Source organism: Pseudophryne corroboree, chromosome 1 (assembly GCF_028390025.1).
Source record: "Pseudophryne corroboree isolate aPseCor3 chromosome 1, aPseCor3.hap2, whole genome shotgun sequence".
Lineage (NCBI taxonomy): Eukaryota > Metazoa > Chordata > Amphibia > Anura > Myobatrachidae > Pseudophryne > Pseudophryne corroboree.
In genome coordinates, this window is record NC_086444.1 from 767,648,584 (window position 1) to 767,670,029 (window position 21,446).

The 21,446-nt window shown below is 46.5% G+C and overlaps 1 protein-coding gene across 1 annotated transcript in view; it reads left to right on the top strand.

Moving 5' to 3' along the window:
• LOC135049749 (melanopsin-B-like) overlaps window positions 1–21,446 on the top strand; it is a 171,295-nt gene that overhangs the window by 39,694 nt on the left and 110,155 nt on the right. Inside the window, exon 8 of the mRNA XM_063955664.1 lies at window positions 17,411–17,585. Within this exon, the coding sequence (XP_063811734.1) occupies window positions 17,411–17,585 (175 nt within the window). The remainder of the gene's footprint in view (window positions 1–17,410; window positions 17,586–21,446) is intronic.

Here is a 21,446-nt window from a genome sequence, read left to right on the forward strand (position 1 = left end):
ACTGTCCTACTATATACTGCTCACAACAACAATGCAGCACAGATATGGATAGTATACTTGACACAGAGCTGCAAGATACAGCAATGGACTACTGTACTGTACTACTATATATGTATACTGGTGGTCACCACAATGCTGCACTGTCTTACTATATACTGCTCACAACAACAATGCAGCAAGATATGGATAGTAAACTTGACACACAGCAGCAAGATACAGCAATGGACTGCTGTACTATACAACTGTATACTGCTGGTCACCAAAATGCTGCACTGTCCTACTATATACTGCTCACAACAACAATGCAGCACAGATATGGATAGTATACTTGACACAGAGCTGCAAGATACAGCAATGGACTACTGTACTATACTACTGTATATGTATACTGGTGGTCACCACAATGCTGCACTGTCTTACTATATACTGCTCACAACAACAATGCAGCACAGATATGGATAGTATATTTGACACAGAGCTGCAAGATACAGCAATGGACTACTGTACTGTAGTACTGTATATGTATACTGGTGGTCACCACAATGCTGCACTGTCTTACTATATACTACTCACAACAACAATGCAGCACAGATATGGATAGTATACTTGACAGAGCTGCAAGATACAGAAATGGACTACTGTACTGTACAACTATATACTGTTGGTCACCAAAATGCTGCACTGTCCTACTATATACTGCTCACAACAACAATGCAGCACAGATATGGAAAGTATATTTGACACAGAGCTGCAAGATACAGCAATGGCCTACTGTACTGTACAACTATATACTGTTGGTCACCAAATTGCTGCACTGTACTACTATATATACTGCTCACAAAAATTCAGCACAGATATGGAATGGATACTTGCAGTGACACAGAGCTGCAAGATACAGCAATGGCCTACTGTACAACTATATACTGTTGGTCACCAAAATGCTGCACTGTACTACTATATATACTGCTCACAAAAATGCAGCACAGATATGGAATGGATACTTGCAGTGACACAGAGCTGCAAGATACAGCAATGGCCTACTGTACTGTACAACTATACTGTTGGTCACCAAAATGCAGCACACTGAGCACAGATATTTACAGCACACTGAGCACAGATATGGAGCTTTTAAGGCAGAGAACGTAGATATTTGTAGCACACTGAGCACAGATATTTGCAGCACACTGAGCACAGATATGGAGCTTTTCAGGGAGAGAACGTAGCCACATCCTCTACGTTCAATCTTCAATGCACGAGTGAAAATGGCGGCGACGTGCGGCTCTTTATATAGAATACGAATCTCGCAAGAATCCGACAGCGGGATGATGACGTTCGGCCGCGTTTGGGTTAACCGAGCAAGGCGGAAAGATCCGAGGCTGCCTCGGAACCGTGTAAAATAGGTGAAGTTCGGGGGGGTTCGGATCTCGGAGAACCGAACCCGCTCATCTCTAAAACAGACATAGATATACTGTAGAGATAGATAAATAGATAGATAAATAGACAGACACAGATATACAGTAGAGATAGATAGATAGCTAGACAGACATAGATATACAGTACAGCCAGCCCCGGAGCTCCGGTCTGTCCCTCCTCCCATCAGTCAGTGCGGCCAACAAGAGAGAGAGAGAGATACAGCTGCAATGCTGGTGGGGGCAGAGACGTAAAGGGCCAGGTGATGATCCTACATTAAGTGGTTGGGGCTCTCCGAGTCCTTCTTCCTCCTCCTTGTATCATTGCAGCATCTCTGCTCCTCTTCTCATTACGGCCTGCAGCACAGTGTCAGGCGGTGTATAATGAGTCAATCTGACTCTTTATAATACCGGTGGCTGTGTGCCCCTTGATAGCAGCGGGCCTCGGTGCAATGCACCGGCTGCACCGCTGCTAGATCCGCCACGGTTGCCTGCCACTGCACAATGTCAAAAGTCAACCTCATCGGCTCACGCTTTGCCCAAACCACACCCCCACATCCCTGCATGCTGATCACCATGGCTGCTGCTGAGCTGTCTTCCTCACCCCCGGCTCCACGTTCTCCGTTCCCGTACCGGCCACACACTACACTTTTCCTGCTGGCAGTGTGTGTGGGGGAGGCGGACTGGTCTTTGGCTGGTGATACCCCAAGGCATTGATGATTTGCCTAGAATGTCTCTAGGTAAGGTCGCCTCTGGTCGGTGCCTCTCATGTTTGGGGGGGGGAGCTGCCCCCTTGCCCCCCCTCCCCTGTTCCAACGCCTCTGGACATGCGCAGCTGCAGGGACATTTACTCTACACAGGGATACTGAGCAGGAAGAGTGCCTCTCCTTCCTTGCACCTCCCTGTACTGTATCCCTTTGCTGAGCAGTTAGCGCCAGGCCTGCAGCAGCATCTCATTATGTACAACTAGGGATGAACATGCAGACTGCTGATAGTGAAGCAGTCATCCAAAATCAGGAGTGTCCCACAGAACTGAGAACAGCTGGAAGGTATGATTTCTAGCTACAAACATAGAAATGTGGGGCCTAATTCAGACCTGACCACTAGGCTGCATTTTCGTACAGCGGGCGATCAGGTCTAAACTGCGCATGCGTATGCACCACAATGTGCAGGCATGTTGCACGGGTACAAAGCGGATCACCGCTCAGCGATGGGTTTGTGCGAAGAATCCATTCGCATGGGCGTTCGCAAGGAGATTGACAGGATGAGGGTGTTTGTGGGTGTCAACTGACCATTTTCTGGGAGTGTTTGGAAAAACGCAGGTGTGTCCAAGCATTTGCAGGAAGGGTTCCTGACGTCAATTCCGGTCCCAGACAGGCTGAAGTGATCGCAGCGGCTGAGTAAGTCCTGGGCTACTCAGAGACTGCATAAAATCTGTTTGTACAGCTCTGCTACACATGCGTTCGCACACTTGCAAAGAAAAAATACACTCCCCTATGGGTGGCGACTATGCGAACACAGGACTGCATAAAAACCCCTATCGAGCGATCAGGTCTGAATTAGGCCCATAATGTGACAAGTATCACATAAACCGGATAAAACTCCAACACACTTTATTCCCAGCAGAGGCCAGTTACAGCTTCATGCACAAGGTTTGCAGGTCAGGTTAGCAGGCAGTTCTCAATACAGCAAGTTTTCAACAGCAGTACAGGATTATAGCTGCACAGGTTTATTTCCACACACACACACACACACACACACACACACACACACACACACACTCACCCCGCTGAAGCTGCGGCCTCCTCAAAAGGGGTGTGCCCTAATTTAAAGGGGCGTGGCCTTGTGGGTCGTCTCTTCTTCACTCCGGGGGGTGCGTGTCCAGCTTCCTCGGAAATGCTGGCTGCCCCCGGAGACTAGGCAGCGTGCAGTACCGACTCCTTTTCTGTGACAGGAGCCAAGTGCTGCAGAGGATTATCACACTGCAGCACTCGGCTCCTGTCACTGCAGAAGAGCCGGCACTTTGGTGTCACCCCTTCCAAGGGTGACACCTTGGTTGCGGGCCGCACCCCCCACACCCGCCTTCTGACGCCTCTGCTTAAAAGCAGATTACAGGTGCAGTTTAATTTATTAATTAGCCAGCTTCTGTCTGGCAACTGATTGAAGCAACACCTTTAGTCCTGCTACTGCTGCTCTGCTAACTCTGGGAAATCCTGATATCCCACATTAACTCCATGTGAAACTAATCTGTCCCTGCCACAATAAATACATCTAATTTGACTGCAGATACTGTAAGAACCACCTGGCCCATCTAGACTGCCCAGGCTCGGAATGGCCCATAGGGGTACAGGGGAAACCACCAGTGGGCCCCACTGCCTGGGGGCTCACCCTCTCAATTATTACTTATTATTATTATTATTATTATCCTTTATTTATATGGCGCCACAAGGGTTCCGCAGCGCCCAATTACAAAGTACATATGCACATAATCAAAACAGGAAAACAGTGACTTACAGTTGAAGACAATTTAGGACAAGTACAGGGTAACTAAGCATAACTACACCAGTAAATGACAGAGATAAGTTCCATGTGGCCAAAAAACTGCGTGATTTGGGCAGTTGAGGATTATTAAAGTAAGAAAAGTATAAGCACATGAGGGAAGAGGGCCCTACTCGTGAGAGCTTACATTCTAAGGGGAGGGGTAGACAGACAGGGGTGACACAGATGGGGTACATAGAGAGCGTGGAACAGAGGGTTAGGATGAGATTTGGCTGGGTTTGGTAAAGAAATGGGTCTTAGAGAGGTGGAGAGTCTGAGGGGGAGAGGTAAAGAATTCCAGAGGAAGGGAGCAGCACGTGAAAAATCTTGGAGATAGGAGTGGGAGGAAGTAATCAGAAGACAGGAGAGCCGGCGTGAATATGTTCCATTATACTGCACAGGACTATGGTGTATTTTCTACAGGGCAATGCTGTTATAAATCTGGTACATTATCATACATGCACTAGCAGTATTTACTATATATATTATTTATCAAGGGGCCCAGACCATGCACTAATGGTTAGCCAAGCCTCTAAGAATGGCCCCTACCACTGCATTTCCCCGGTGGGCCCTTCATGCCCCAGTCCGACACTGAGTCTGCCCAAGTACTGTACATACACACACTCTAGGGTTCATTTGTTTTTTGGGAGCCAGTTAACATACCAGCATGTTTTTGGATTGTGGGACAAAACCAGAGTTCCAGGAAGAAACCCACGCAAGTACGGGGAGAATATACAAACTCCACACAGTTAGAGCCATAGTGGGAATCAAACCCATGATCTTAGTGCTGTGAGGCAATACTGCTGACTAGATATCAGAAAAAAAAGATTGCATTTAGGGGTCTATTCATGTAAATGTCCATAAACTTTTCCCTATATATGATATGACATCACATCAATGCAATATATAGCTCTGTTTAGTAGGAATTCATTATACTTACCTTTTGTGCAAGGGAGTAGCCATAATTTTAGGGAGCCCATAGCAACATTTTAAAGGGTCCCCTGTCCCATTGCTTCTAGAGAGTACTTGTATTGTTCTAGTTTGGAATAACCTCTCCTTTTTAGAACCTGAGAGTCATTACTAATTTGACTAAGCAGCTTCCATTTTAACTTCAATTGTATGCCCCATAATAGTGCCCTAGTTTACTTTATGAGCCATAGTAGTGCCTAGGGGCATAACTAGACCTTTGTGGGTCCCATAGCAAGACCCTCTCCAAAATGCCTGGGAATTCCTGCATTTTTTTTCAGAGAAACCCAGATAATGGCAGGTTTCCGCCCAGAAATGCCAGCTTCCTGCCAGTCAAACAGCTATTGCCCCTCGTGCATGCACAATGCGAAAGCTACTCATGCACAGTTGTTCGATAATCGATTTGCGATTTCTCTGACTAGTGATCCATGCTGAATTAGGCCATTACTGTAGAATCCAGGCAGTACAAAGAATTTAATACACGATTTGTACCACCTGGTTACTTAGGGGTCTATTTACTAAGACTTGGACGGAGATAAAGTACTAGCCAATCAGCTCCTAATTGTCATTTTTCAAACCCAGCCTGTGACATGGCAGTTAGGAGCCGATTGGCTGGTACTTTATCTCCGTCAACTTTATGTCCATCCATGGCTTAGTAAATAGACCCCTAAGGGGGACATTTACTAAGCAGTGATAAGAACGGAGAAGTGAGCCAGTGAAGAAGTTGCCCCATCAATCAATCAATCAATCAATCAGCAGTTCTGTATAATTTTATAGTATACAAATTATAGATGTTACTTCAGTGCTGATTGGTTGCCATGGGCAACTTCTCCACTGGCTCACTTCTCTGATCTTATTACTGATTAGTAAATGTCCTCCTAAGTCTCTCCTTGGGGGAAACTGAACTAAAAACCCTATTACTCTGTTACCAGCAAAGGGCCATCTTAATGTACAGGCACACTTGGCAGCTGCCCGAGCCCTACAATTCTAGGGTCCTCTGAGCAGTGGCAGGTGGTGGTCACACAATCAGGGTGGCAAGGCAGCATTCTCTACCTGCCTCCCAGCCTTCAGATAGACATGCTGATAGGTGGATGTATATAGCTAGAGTGCGGATGGCCATTCACTGTATAAAAGCATGTGAATGGAGCAGGACCAGGGCCGTAACTAGGTGTGTGCAGAAGTTGCATTGCCGACTGCGCACTTGCCCTGTGGGTGCACCTTCTAGATACACCCCGTGTGGCCGCATATCCCTCCCGCTGATGGCCGCCCTCCCGCTCCCCTGTGCCTGGCGCCCGCAGCAGTTCCAAGCTCTGACCAGTTGGAGCCTCTGCTGCTGATCGCTGTGTATAGTCAGCAGCAGCGCTGGACAGTATATCGCCCCTGTGCTGCTGCGCTCCAGCGGCTCGCCCCCTCACTGTCTGTGAAGTGTATAGAGGAGTCCGTTCTGTACAGGAGCCGGCAGCAGGAAGAACATAAACATCACGTAAGTGCCTACACAGACACTGCACTACACTATATTACACTACACTTCACTACAGTACACTACACTACAATCTATTACACTACACTACACTATATTACACTTCACTTCACTACAGTACACTACACTATATTAAACTACACTACAATATATTACACTACACTTCACTACAGTACACTCCACTCCACTATATTACACTACACTACAGTACACTACACTATGCCCTAAGGGTGGGGGATGTAAGATGCTCTAGGGTGAGCCCCGGCTTGGAATGGCAATTAAACTAAACATATACTTACCAGTTATCACACACTGCATTAATGATAAAGAAGCAGGCTGCCACCAGTCACAGCACCTCATCCCACTGACGCCAACAGTAGCAGGCAGGATCTAGGATCCAGGAGAAGGTCCCTTAGGTCCCCGTCCCCCCTCTAGTTGCGGCCCTGCAGAGTATTGCGCAGCACACAGCAGTGTGCAGTATGCCACCTATACAAAGTTACTATACAGCACAGCTGGTATAGTAGAGTATAACACAACCAGGGGTGTATCTAGGGGTTCTAGCGCCCCTGGCAAAGTAAGGGGCTGGCGCCTCCCCCCTACACACATTTGGAATAAGGTGTGAGTATTGGAAATGGGCATGGTCTTGTGGGGGAAGGGCGTGAACACAATAGTACTTACAATTCAAATTACGCCACACAGTAGTGTCCCTCATTCACATTACACCGCACAGTAGTGTCTCGTATTCACGTTACATCATTCTCCCCCCCAACCCACCTTCCCACAGCCTGACCTTAACCCGCCCCCCCCCCCACAAAAAAAAAGCCTCTTCAGTGGTGCCTACCCTAACTAGAGATGAGCGCCTGAAATTTTTCGGGTTTTGTGTTTTGGTTTTGGGTTCGGTTCCGCGGCCGTGTTTTGGGTTCGAACGCGTTTTGGCAAAACCTCACCGAATTATTTTTGTCGGATTCGGGTGTGTTTTGGATTCGGGTGTTTTTTTCCAAAAACACTAAAAAACAGCTTAAATCATAGAATTTGGGGGTCATTTTGATCCCAAAGTATTATTAACCTCAAAAACCATAATTTACACTCATTTTCAGTCTATTCTGAATACCTCACACCTCACAATATTATTTTTAGTCCTAAAATTTGCACCGAGGTCGCTGTGTGAGTAAGATAAGCGACCCTAGTGGCCGACACAAACACCGGGCCCATCTAGGAGTGGCACTGCAGTGTCACGCAGGATGTCCCTTCCAAAAAACCCTCCCCAAACAGCACATGACGCAAAGAAAAAAAGAGGCGCAATGAGGTAGCTGTGTGAGTAAGATTAGCGACCCTAGTGGCCGACACAAACACCGGGCCCATCTAGGAGTGGCACTGCAGTGTCACGCAGGATGGCCCTTCCAAAAAACCCTCCCCAAACAGCACATGACGCAAAGAAAAAAAGAGGCGCAATGAGGTAGCTGACTGTGTGAGTAAGATTAGCGACCCTAGTGGCCGACACAAACACCGGGCACATCTAGGAGTGGCACTGCAGTGTCACGCAGGATGTCCCTTCCAAAAAACCCTCCCCAAACAGCACATGACGCAAAGAAAAAAAGAGGCGCAATGAGGTAGCTGTGTGAGTAAGATTAGCGACCCTAGTGGCCGACACAAACACCGGGCCCATCTAGGAGTGGCACTGCAGTGTCACGCAGGATGTCCCTTCCAAAAAACCCTCCCCAATCAGCACATGATGCAAAGAAAAAGAAAAGAAAAAAGAGGTGCAAGATGGAATTATCCTTGGGCCCTCCCACCCACCCTTATGTTGTATAAACAAAACAGGACATGCACACTTTAACCAACCCATCATTTCAGTGACAGGGTCTGCCACACGACTGTGACTGATATGACGGGTTGGTTTGGACCCCCCCCAAAAAAGAAGCAATTAATCTCTCCTTGCACAAACTGGCTCTACAGAGGCAAGATGTCCACCTCATCTTCACCCTCCGATATATCACCGTGTACATCCCCCTCCTCACAGATTATCAATTCGTCCCCACTGGAATCCACCATCTCAGCTCCCTGTGTACTTTGTGGAGGCAATTGCTGCTGGTCAATGTCTCCGCGGAGGAATTGATTATAATTCATTTTAATGAACATCATCTTCTCCACATTTTCTGGATGTAACCTCGTACGCCAATTGCTGACAAGGTGAGCGGCGGCACTAAACACTCTTTCGGAGTACACACTTGTGGGAGGGCAACTTAGGTAGAATAAAGCCAGTTTGTGCAAGGGCCTCCAAATTGCCTCTTTTTCCTGCCAGTATAAGTACGGACTGTGTGACGTGCCTACTTGGATGCGGTCACTCATATAATCCTCCACCATTCTATCAATGTTGAGAGAATCATATGCAGTGACAGTAGACGACATGTCCGTAATCGTTGTCAGGTCCTTCAGTCCGGACCAGATGTCAGCATCAGCAGTCGCTCCAGACTGCCCTGCATCACCGCCAGCGGGTGGGCTCGGAATTCTGAGCCTTTTCCTCGCACCCCCAGTTGCGGGAGAATGTGAAGGAGGAGATGTTGACAGGTCGCGTTCCGCTTGACTTGACAATTTTGTCACCAGCAGGTCTTTCAACCCCAGCAGACCTGTGTCTGCCGGAAAGAGAGATCCAAGGTAGGCTTTAAATCTAGGATCGAGCACGGTGGCCAAAATGTAGTGCTCTGATTTCAACAGATTGACCACCCGTGAATCCTTGTTAAGCGAATTAAGGGCTGCATCCACAAGTCCCACATGCCTAGCGGAATCGCTCCGTGTTAGCTCCTCCTTCAATGCCTCCAGCTTCTTCTGCAAAAGCCTGATGAGGGGAATGACCTGACTCAGGCTGGCAGTGTCTGAACTGACTTCACGTGTGGCAAGTTCAAAGGGCATCAGAACCTTGCACAACGTTGAAATCATTCTCCACTGCACTTGAGACAGGTGCATTCCACCTACTATATCGTGCTCAATTGTATAGGCTTGAATGGCCTTTTGCTGCTCCTCCAACCTCTGAAGCATATAGAGGGTTGAATTCCACCTCGTTACCACTTCTTGCTTCAGATGATGGCAGGGCAGGTTCAGTAGTTTTTGGTGGTGCTCCAGTTTTCTGTACGTGGTGCCTGTACGCCGAAAGTGTCCCGCAATTCTTCTGGCCACCGACAGCATCTCTTGCACGCCCCTGTCGTTTTTTTAAAAATTCTGCACCACCAAATTCAAGGTATGTGCAAAACATGGGACGTGCTGGAATTGGCCCAGATTTAATGCACACACAATATTGCTGGCGTTGTCCGATGCCACAAATCCACAGGAGAGTCCAATTGGGGTAAGCCATTCCGCGATGATCTTCCTCAGTTGCCGTAAGAGGTTTTCAGCTGTGTGCGTATTCTGGAAAGCGGTGATACAAAGCGTAGCCTGCCTAGGAAAGAGTTGGCGTTTGCGAGATGCTGCTACTGGTGCCGCCGCTGCTGTTCTTGCGGCGGGAGTCCATACATCTACCCAGTGGGCTGTCACAGTCATATAGTCCTGACCCTGCCCTGCTCCACTTGTCCACATGTCCGTGGTTAAGTGGACATTGGGTACAGCTGCATTTTTTAGGACACTGGTGACTCTTTTTCTGAGGTCTGTGTACATTTTCGGTATCGCCTGCCTAGAGAAATGGAACCTAGATGGTATTTGGTACCGGGGACACAGTACCTCCAACAAGTCTCTAGTTGGCTCTGCAGTAATGATGGATACCGGAACCACGTTTCTCACCACCCAGGATGCCAAGGCCTCAGTTATCCGCTTTGCAGTAGGATGACTGCTGTGATATTTCATCTTCCTCGCAAAGGACTGTTGAACAGTCAATTGCTTACTGGAAGTAGTACAAGTGGGCTTACGACTTCCCCTCTGGGATGACCATCGACTCCCAGCGGCAACAACAGCAGCGCCAGCAGCAGTAGGCGTTACACGCAAGGATGCATCGGAGGAATCCCAGGCAGGAGAGGACTCGTCAGACTTGCCAGTGACATGGCCTGCAGGACTATTGGCATTCCTGGGGAAGGAGGAAATTGACACTGAGGGAGTTGGTGGGGTGGTTTGCGTGAGCTTGGTTACAAGAGGAAGGGATTTACTGGTCAGTGGACTGCTTCCGCTGTCACCCAAAGTTTTTGAACTTGCCACTGACTTATTACGAATGCGCTGCAGGTGACGTATAAGGGAGGATGTTCCGAGGTGGTTAACGTCCTTACCCCTACTTATTACAGCTTGACAAAGGGAACACACGGCTTGACACCTGTTGTCCGCATTTCTGGTGAAATACCTCCACACCGAAGAGCTGATTTTTTTGGTATTTTCACCTGGCATGTCAACGGCCATATTCCTCCCACGGACAACAGGTGTCTCCCCGGGTGCCTGACTTAAACAAACCACCTCACCATCAGAATCCTCCTGGTCAATTTCCTCCCCAGCGCCAGCAACACCCATATCCTCCTCATCCTGGTGTACTTCAACACTGACATCTTCAATCTGACTATCAGGAACTGGACTGCGGGTGCTCCTTCCAGCACTTGCAGGGGGCGTGCAAATGGTGGAAGGCGCATGCTCTTCACGTCCAGTGTTGGGAAGGTCAGGCATCGCAACCGACACAATTGGACTCTCCTTGTGGATTTGGGATTTCAAAGAACGCACAGTTCTTTGCGGTGCTTTTGCCAGCTTGAGTCTTTTCAGTTTTCTAGCGAGAGGCTGAGTGCTTCCATCCTCATGTGAAGCTGAACCACTAGCCATGAACATAGGCCAGGGCCTCAGCCGTTCCTTGCCACTCCGTGTGGTAAATGGCATATTGGCAAGTTTACGCTTCTCCTCCGACAATTTTATTTTAGGTTTTGGAGTCCTTTTTTTTCTGATATTTGGTGTTTTGGATTTTACATGCTCTGTACTATGACATTGGGCATCGGCCTTGGCAGACGACGTTGCTGGCATTTCATCGTCTCGGCCATGACTAGTGGCAGCAGCTTCAGCACGAGGTGGAAGTGGATCTTGATCTTTCCCTAATTTTGGAACCTCAACTTTTTTGTTCTCCATATTTTATAGGCAGAACTAAAAGGCACCTCAGGTAAACAATGGAGATGGATGGATTGGATACTAGTATACAATTATGGACGGACTGCCACGGTTAGGTGGTATAAAAAAACCACGGTTAGGTGGTATATAATACAATTATGGATGGACGGACTGCCTGCCGAGTGCCGACACAGAGGTAGCCACAGCCGTGAACTACCGCACTGTACACTGGTTGATAAAGAGATAGTAGTATACTCGTAACAACTAGTATGACGACGGTATAAAGAATGAAAAAAAAAACACGGTTAGGTGGTATATATTATAATACAATTATGGTTGGACGGACTGCCTGCCGAGTACCGACACAGAGGTAGCCACAGCCGTGAACTACCGCACTGTACACTGGTTGATAAAGAGATAGTAGTATACTCGTAACAACTAGTATGACGACGGTATAAAGAATGAAAAAAAAAACACGGTTAGGTGGTATATATTATAATACAATTATGGTTGGACGGACTGCCTGCCGAGTGCCGACACAGAGGTAGCCACAGCCGTGAACTACCGCACTGTACACTGGTTGATAAAGAGATAGTAGTATACTCGTAACAACTAGTATGACGACGGTATAAAGAATGAAAAAAAAACCACGGTTAGGTGGTATATATTATAATACAATTATGGATGGACGGACTGCCTGCCGAGTGCCGACACAGAGGTAGCCACAGCCGTGAACTACCGCACTGTACACTGGTTGATAAAGAGATAGTAGTATACTCGTAACAACTAGTATGACGACGGTATAAAGAATGAAAAAAAAACCACGGTTAGGTGGTATATATTATAATACAATTATGGTTGGACGGACTGCCTGCCGAGTGCCGACACAGAGGTAGCCACAGCCGTGAACTACCGCACTGTACACTGGTTGATAAAGAGATAGTAGTATACTCGTAACAACTAGTATGACGACGGTATAAAGAATGAAAAAAAAACCACGGTTAGGTGGTATATAATACAATTATGGTTGGACGGACTGCCTGCCGAGTGCCGACACAGAGGTAGCCACAGCCGTGTACTACCGCACTGTACACTGGTTGATAAAGAGATAGTAGTATACTCGTAACAACTAGTATGACGACGGTATAAAGAATGAAAAAAAAACCACGGTTAGGTGGTATATATTATAATACAATTATGGTTGGACGGACTGCCTGCCGAGTGCCGACACAGAGGTAGCCACAGCCGTGAACTACCGCACTGTACACTGGTTGATAAAGAGATAGTAGTATACTCGTAACAACTAGTATGACGACGGTATAAAGAATGAAAAAAAAACCACGGTTAGGTGGTATATATTATAATACAATTATGGTTGGACGGACTGCCTGCCGAGTGCCGACACAGAGGTAGCCACAGCCGTGAACTACCGCACTGTACACTGGTTGATAAAGAGATAGTAGTATACTCGTAACAACTAGTATGACGACGGTATAAAGAATGAAAAAAAAACCACGGTTAGGTGGTATATAATACAATTATGGTTGGACGGACTGCCTGCCGAGTGCCGACACAGAGGTAGCCACAGCCGTGAACTACCGCACTGTACACTGGTTGATAAAGAGATAGTAGTATACTCGTAACAACTAGTATGACGACGGTATAAAGAATGAAAAAAAAAACACGGTTAGGTGGTATATATTATAATACAATTATGGTTGGACGGACTGCCTGCCGAGTGCCGACACAGAGGTAGCCACAGCCGTGAACTACCGCACTGTACACTGGTTGATAAAGAGATAGTAGTATACTCGTAACAACTAGTATGACGACGGTATAAAGAATGAAAAAAAAACCACGGTTAGGTGGTATATATTATAATACAATTATGGATGGACGGACTGCCTGCCGAGTGCCGACACAGAGGTAGCCACAGCCGTGAACTACCGCACTGTACACTGGTTGATAAAGAGATAGTAGTATACTCGTAACAACTAGTATGACGACGGTATAAAGAATGAAAAAAAAACCACGGTTAGGTGGTATATAATACAATTATGGTTGGACGGACTGCCTGCCGAGTGCCGACACAGAGGTAGCCACAGCCGTGAACTACCGCACTGTACACTGGTTGATAAAGAGATAGTAGTATACTCGTAACAACTAGTATGACGACGGTATAAAGAATGAAAAAAAAACCACGGTTAGGTGGTATATATTATAATACAATTATGGATGGACGGACTGCCTGCCGAGTGCCGACACAGAGGTAGCCACAGCCGTGAACTACCGCACTGTACTGTGTCTGCTGCTAATATAGACTGGTTGATAAAGAGATAGTATACAATACTACTAATATACTGGTGGTCAGGCACTGGTCACCACTAGTCACACTGGCAGTGGCACTCCTGCAGCAAAAGTGTGCACTGTTTAATTTTAATATAATATTATTTATCATGTACTCCTGGCTCCTGCTATAACAACCTGCAGTGCTCCCCAGTCTCCCCCACAATTATAAGCTTTATATACAATACATTGATGTGCAGCACACTGGGCTGAGCAGTGCACACAGACTGAGTCACTGTGTGACTGTGTATCGTTTTTTTCAGGCAGAGAACGGATATATTAAATAAAACAAACAACTGCACTGTCTCTGGTGGTCACTGGTCACTGTGGTCGTCAGTCACTAAACTCTGTCTGCACTCTCTTCTAATCTACAGTATCACAGCAATCTCTCTCTCTCTCTCTCTTCTAAATCTAATCTAAATGGAGAGGACGCCAGCCACGTCCTCTCCCTATCAATCTCAATGCACGTGTGAAAATGGCGGCGACGCGCGGCTCCTTATATAGAATCCGAGTCTCGCGAGAATCCGACAGCGTCATGATGACGTTCGGGCGCGCTCGGGTTAACCGAGCAAGGCGGGAAGATCCGAGTCGCTCGGACCCGTGAAAAAAAAAGTGAAGTTCGTGCGGGTTCGGATTCAAAGAAACCGAACCCGCTCATCTCTAACCCTAACCCGCCATTCTTAATCTCCCTCCATGCAGCTTAATCCTAGCCATTCCGCGCCCTCGCAGCCTAACCCTAACCCTCCCACGTGGCTTGCCAGTGGAGACTTTGGCACCAACTCAATCCGGATTTTGACATTCTGCATCGCTATCTATGTTGGGATACCAGCATCAGCATTCCGAGCAGTTTCGGGATGCTGGCGTCAGCTTTCCGACCGCCGGGATGCCAAACGCTGGCATCTTGACTGCATCCTGAATTAAATGCTAATGAGCTGCTGTGAGATGAGCCTCAAATGGACCCAGCCATTAACCAAACACCATTAGTTGGATGGTAGAAGTGCTTCCTGTTAGAAGAAACATCAGGGTGCCATCACTTCCAAGATAAAATGATCAATTATACAATTAACTGATATACATTTCCTTGAACATGGCCTTGAAATAAGTAAGATTTGTATTTTCTTTATTACACTCAACAAGTTAAAGTTTTCGCTTACTTACTACTTACTTACATCTAACATGCATGAAAATCGTGTAGTTATCCAGGTACTACAGTCCCTTCTCCCAAACACTGACACTTTTTTATTATCTTCAACAACAAATAAATCTATAGCACTATGCTATATAACAATTGCTGTGTACCTGGTGTCCGTCAGCACCGCACTACACTAGTGATCAGACTAGTGTCCGCCAGCACCGCACTTGTAATCTGACTCACAAGAAACTACAGTTCCCAGCAGCCCTTGCTGCCGGGAGCTCCCAGCAACAAGGGCTGCTGGGAGCTGTAGTTTATTATGAGTATGATTACAAGTGCGGTGCTGCCGGACACCGGCGCCGCTCCAGCAGTAACAGACTCTCACCAGGTACAGTCTGACAGTACTGCTTTTCTATCCTTTGGCCGCGAGTGGCACAGCCAGGCGGCGCCCCCTCCTTGCCTGGCGCCCCTGGCGAGTGCCATCCTGGCCAATAGGTAGATACACCCCTGAACACAACACACCACACAGTAGAGTACAGCATGTACCCTATACACAGTCACTATCCAGAACAGCCACGGCCCACAACATTACAGCCACAACAGCAGAGTATGGCACTGAGTCCCGACGCGGCGCTTTATATAGAATCCGATGCTGGGAAAATTATGGGCAGCATTGAATAGGAATCCTAGTCTCCCAGTGTTCGGATCAGCTCGTATTCTATGGAATCCAAACTGCTCATCTCTACCTAGAATCTTATTGGTTGCTATGGGCAACATTTCCACTTCTAAAAACCCACACTCTCGTAAATATACCCCCTATTGCCTGGAGGAGAATACCTCCATTGCCTCTGGCAGTTACACCACGGTCCCTAACTAGGCTATTGATATATTTTATTTTATTTTTACAGATGCTTGCCTCCTACAGGATAGCTTTTCTTCTTCTGTACAGGATAGCTTTTCTTCTTCTGTACAGGATAGCTTTTCTTCTTCTGTGCAGGATAGCTTTTCTTCTTCTGTGCAGGATAGCTTTTCTTCTTCTGTACAGGATAGCTTTTCTTCTTCTGTGCAGGATAGCTTTTCTTCTTCTGTGCAGGATAGCTTTTCTTCTTCTGTACAGGATAGCTTTTCTTCTTCTGAACAGGATAGCTTTTCTTCTTCTGTGCAGGATAGCTTTTCTTCTTCTGTACAGGATAGCTTTTCTTCTTCTGTACAGGATAGCTTTTCTTCTTCTGTACAGGATAGCTTTTCTTCTTCTGTACAGGGTAGCTTTTCTTCTTCTGTACAGGATAGCTTTTCTTCTTCTGTGCAGGATAGCTTTTCTTCTTCTGTGCAGGATAGCTTTTCTTCTTCTGTACAGGATAGCTTTTCTTCTTCTGTACAGGATAGCTTTTCTTCTTCTGTGCAGGATAGCTTTTCTTCTTCTGTACAGGATAGCTTTTCTTCTTCTGTGCAGGATAGCTTTTCTTCTTCTGTGCAGGATAGCTTTTCTTCTTCTGTACAGGATAGCTTTTCTTCTTCTGTGCAGGATAGCTTTTCTTCTTCTGTGCAGGATAGCTTTTCTTCTTCTGTACAGGATAGCTTTTCTTCTTCTGTACAGGATAGCTTTTGCAACTAGGTTATATCAATTGTGGGCTCCTATATCCCACACTAGAGAGTGATGCTGTTGCCATTGAAATAAATGTAAAAGAGGTTCAAAGCAGCAGGAAAAACCAGTCACTTCTCTCTTACCACTCAGGTCATTCAAAGCTGCATTCATAACATACAAAATGAACAGCAGCTTGAATCATCCATCCTACAGATATTAGGAGACTTTCAGTTATACTAGATGAAAATTTAACATTTTTAATTGCTGGGTAAAGCCCCCTACACACTGGACGATATAGTGAGTGATATGGACAATATCGTTAATTTTTTGAAAGATATATCATTTATATCGTTCAGTGTGGAGCCACCAACGATGAACGATGCGCATCCCCGCGCTCGTTCATCGTAGGTCTCCCGTCGTTTGAAAATGCAGGTCGATATGGATGACCTGCATGTTCGGGAATGGGGCCGGGTGACATGGGGAGTGAAAAAAACTTTCACTCTCCTCATCACCCACACATGCGGTAGGTCGCTTGTCGGCCGTATTAGCCGTCGGGCACCTCGGCCGCAGGTTGCCGAGTGTGTAGGGGGCTTAAGAGATCACTGCAAACTTTAAAGGCATTAAAACCTCCTGTACTCACTTAAAAGGGAGTGTCAGATTTAAATTAACTAATTTTTCCATGCACTCTAATGTCAGTGGAGCCCGGCACGCCCTCTGTTGTGACTTCTCCATGTAGTGTGTTCTCCAACTTGTTTCATCCTAATGGGACTTTGATTGTTACTCACGTGGTCTTAATCCCCACACTTTTTTAATGACACTATTATCTTTAGCACCAGAGTAAATGTACAGTATGTGTTTTATTTCATTTATTCTAATTAAATAATTTAAATCCCTAGGGAAACCATTCACAAGACTGTGCCTTGTCTTCGCTTCCTCATCAGACTACCAAAAAAAGATAGTATGTCAACATCCAATTTTGACTCTTCATTCAGAGGTTCGGTCTACAGTCGACAGTCGATAGCTTTAACTAAGAAAAACAGCTGCATTTCCACCGTGTCCACAGCAGAAACAGTAAGTTCACATTTTTGGATCAAACCATATAAAAACGTTGTAGATAATTTTAACATCTGCTTCAATATAAAATCTAGCAAACTTACAGTGCATCAGTGTACATGATTTATTTTCTGTTCTCTTACAGTTAACACTCTCCCATTAAAACTACAAGTCACACCTTACAAAAGCAAAGTAATAGTAATGTTTATTAATATAGTGTTTTTCTCCAGTAGGACTCAAAAGAATAAGATTAAAATGATTATCAGTAGCATCTTAGTGGCATATTGGTTAGCATTGCTGCCACACAGCGCTGGGGCCTTGCTGTGATTCACACCGGGGCTCTGTCGGTGTGGGATTTGTATGTTCTCCACACATTTGCGTGGGTATTACTTGGAACTCTTATTTCCTCCCACAAATTCCAAAAACATACTGTTAGGATAAATAACTTCTGATAAAAATGTAGTATGTATGTGTACAGTGGTGAGAAAACATTTTTGCCCCCTTCCAAATTTCTTCTGTTTTGCATTTTTGCCACACTTATTTGTCTCAGAGCTTCAAAGCTGAATGTAAACACCAAATACATATTTAAATGTATTATTTCATTTATTGAATGAAAATAGACGTCCAAAAACTATATCACCTATTTAAAAAATCAGTTGCTACCCTAAACGTAACACTGTAACTGGTTGTGCCACCTTTAGCAGCAACAACTGCAACCAAACACTTCCAGTAAATAGAGATCAGTCTTTCACATCACTGTGGGAGAATTCTGACCACTCTTCTTTGCAGAATTGCTTTAATATCCCTTTTCCACTAAAGTCGCAAGTCTGACCCAGGATTTGGAACACGGTTCCAAGCTGGGTCAGGCCTGAGACATGACACCTTATCCACTGCAGCGCGACCCTGGAATATTTTTGGTTGATGCTGTTTAACGGTTGATGTCGTTTGCAGTGCACCCAGATGCAGTGTCTTCTGATGTTATCTCCAAGCGCCGGGAAAACTGGAGGATTGGGACTTCCAGGGTATGGCCTCGGTCCTGTTACACCACCATCCCAATTACAAAGCTGCCCACCATGACACTCGGGGCAAGCCCAGCACTCTGGAAGCTACTGGTTTGCCTCCAGTCTCTGTCCCAGCCTGCGCTGCTGTCTACAAAGCAGTGCAGACAGTAGCACTAACAGCCTATCCCATGCCCCCAACCGCCCTTGGGACACTCGGTCAGGGAGGGATGGGCTCTAGGCATGCTGTAAACATGTCCTGGGTCGGATGACCCGAGTAACCCCTTTACACTGCACCCTTACTCAGGTCATTATCGGTTGTTGTTATTTGGAGAGAGCCGTTTGCACTACCAAATAATCTAGGTTGATGGGCGCCCCGTGCAAAACCCGGGTTTTTTAAGCTAGTGGAAAAGGGGTATTAGTCAGGCCATTGGAGGGTTTTCCAGCATGAACTGCCTCTTATATGTTCTGCCACAGTCTTTTGAATGGGATTCAAGTCACAATTTTGACTAGGCCATTCCCAAAAAAAAATTTTTTTCTTTTGAGCCATTCAGAGGGTAGACTTGCCTTGTGCATTGTCTTGTTGTATAAGCCAGTTGTCACTGATGACTGGACAGCTGCCCTCTAAATTGTCATGAAGAGAGCAGGATTTATGATTCCATCAATTACATCAAGTTCCCAGGTCCTAAAGCAGCAGAGCATCCCCACACCCTCACACTACCACTACCATGTTTGACTGTTTTTATGATGTTCTTATTGTGGAATGTTTTGACTCATCAGTCTACAGAACATTGGCCCAAAAAAGCTTGGGGATTTTTTTTTTTTTTAGTAGATGTGAAACACACCTTTATTTTCCTCTTGGTAACCAGTGGTTTTATCCTTGCAATGCTTAGATGATACCTTTTTCGTCCAGTCTCATTCCTATGGTAGTATCATAAATGCTGACATAATTGGAGGCGATCAAGCCCTGCAATTCGTTAGCTTGTCTGGGTTATGTTTAGGGATGTGCACTTGAAATTTTTCGGGTTTTGTGTTTTGGTTTTGGGTTCCGTTCCGCGGCCGTGTTTTGGGTTCGAACGCGTTTTGGCAAAACCTCACCGAATTTTTTTTGTCGGATTCGGGTGTGTTTTGGATTCGGGTGTTTTTTTCAAAAAAACCCTAAAAAACAGCTTAAATCATAGAATTTGGGGGTCATTTTGATCCCAAAGTATTATTAACCTCAAAAACCATAATTTCCACTCATTTTCAGTCTATTCTGAACACCTCACACTTCACAATATTATTTTTAGTCCTAAAATTTGCACCGAGGTCGCTGGATGACTAAGCTAAGCGACCCAAGTGCCCGACACAAACACCTGGCCCATCTAGGAGTGGCACTGCAGTGTCACGCAGGATGGCCCTTCCAAAAAACACTCCCCAAACAGCACATGACGCAAAGAAAAAAAGAGGCGCAATGAGGTAGCTGTGTGACTAAGCTCAACGACCCAAGTGGCCGACACAAACACCTGGCCCATCTAGGAGTGGCACTGCAGTGTCACGCAGGATGGCCCTTCCAAAAAACACTCCCCAAACAGCACATGACGCAAAGAAAAAAAGAGGCGCAATGAGGTAGCTGTGTGACTAAGCTCAACGACCCAAGTGGCCGACACAAACACCTGGCCCATCTAGGAGTGGCACTGCAGTGTCACGCAGGATGGCCCTTCCAAAAAACACTCCCCAAACAGCACATGACGCAAAGAAAAAAAGAGGCGCAATGAGGTAGCTGTGTGACTAAGCTCAGCGACCCAAGTGGCCGACACAAACGCCTGGCCCATCTAGGAGTGGCACTGCAGTGTCACGCAGGATGGCCCTTCCAAAAAACACTCCCAAAACAGCACATGATGCAAAGAAAAAAAGAGGCGCAATGAGGTAGCTGTGTGACTAAGCTCAACGACCCAAGTGGCCGACACAAACACCTGGCCCATCTAGGAGTGGCACTGCAGTGTCACGCAGGATGGCCCTTCCAAAAAACACCCCCCAAACAGCACATGACGCAAAGAAAAAAAGAGGCGCAATGAGGTAGCTGTGTGAGTAAGCTAAGCGACCCTAGTGGCCGACACAAACACCTGGCCCATCTAGGAGTGGCACTGCAGTGTCACGCAGGCTGGCCCTTCAAAAAAACTACTCCCCAAACAGCACATGACGCAAAGAAAAAAAGAGGCGCAATGAGGTAGCTGTGTGAGTAAGCTAAGCGACCCTAGTGGCCAACACAAACACCTGGCCCATCTAGGAGTGGCACTGCAGTGTCACGCAGGATGGCCCTTCAAAAAACACTCCCCAAACAGCACATGACGCAAAGAAGAAAAAAAGAGGCGCAATGAGGTAGCTGTGTGACTAAGCTCAACGACCCAAGTGGCCGACACAAACACCTGGCCCATCTAGGAGTGGCACTGCAGTGTCACGGAGGATGGCCCTTCCAAAAAACACTCCCCAAACAGCACATGACGCAAAGAAAAAAAGAGGCGCAATGAGGTAGCTGTGTGACTAAGCTCAACGACCCAAGTGGCCGACACAAACACCTGGCCCATCTATGAGTGGCACTGCAGTGTCACGCAGGATGGCCCTTCCAAAAAACACTCCCCAAACAGCACATGACGCAAAGAAAAAAAGAGGCGCAATGAGGTAGCTGTGTGAGTAAGCTCAGCGACCCAAGTGGCCGACACAAACGCCTGGCCCATCTAGGAGTGGCACTGCAGTGTCACGCAGGATGGCCCTTCCAAAAAACACTCCCAAAACAGCACATGATGCAAAGAAAAAAAGAGGCGCAATGAGGTAGCTGTGTGACTAAGCTCAACGACCCAAGTGGCCGACACAAACACCTGGCCCATCTAGGAGTGGCACT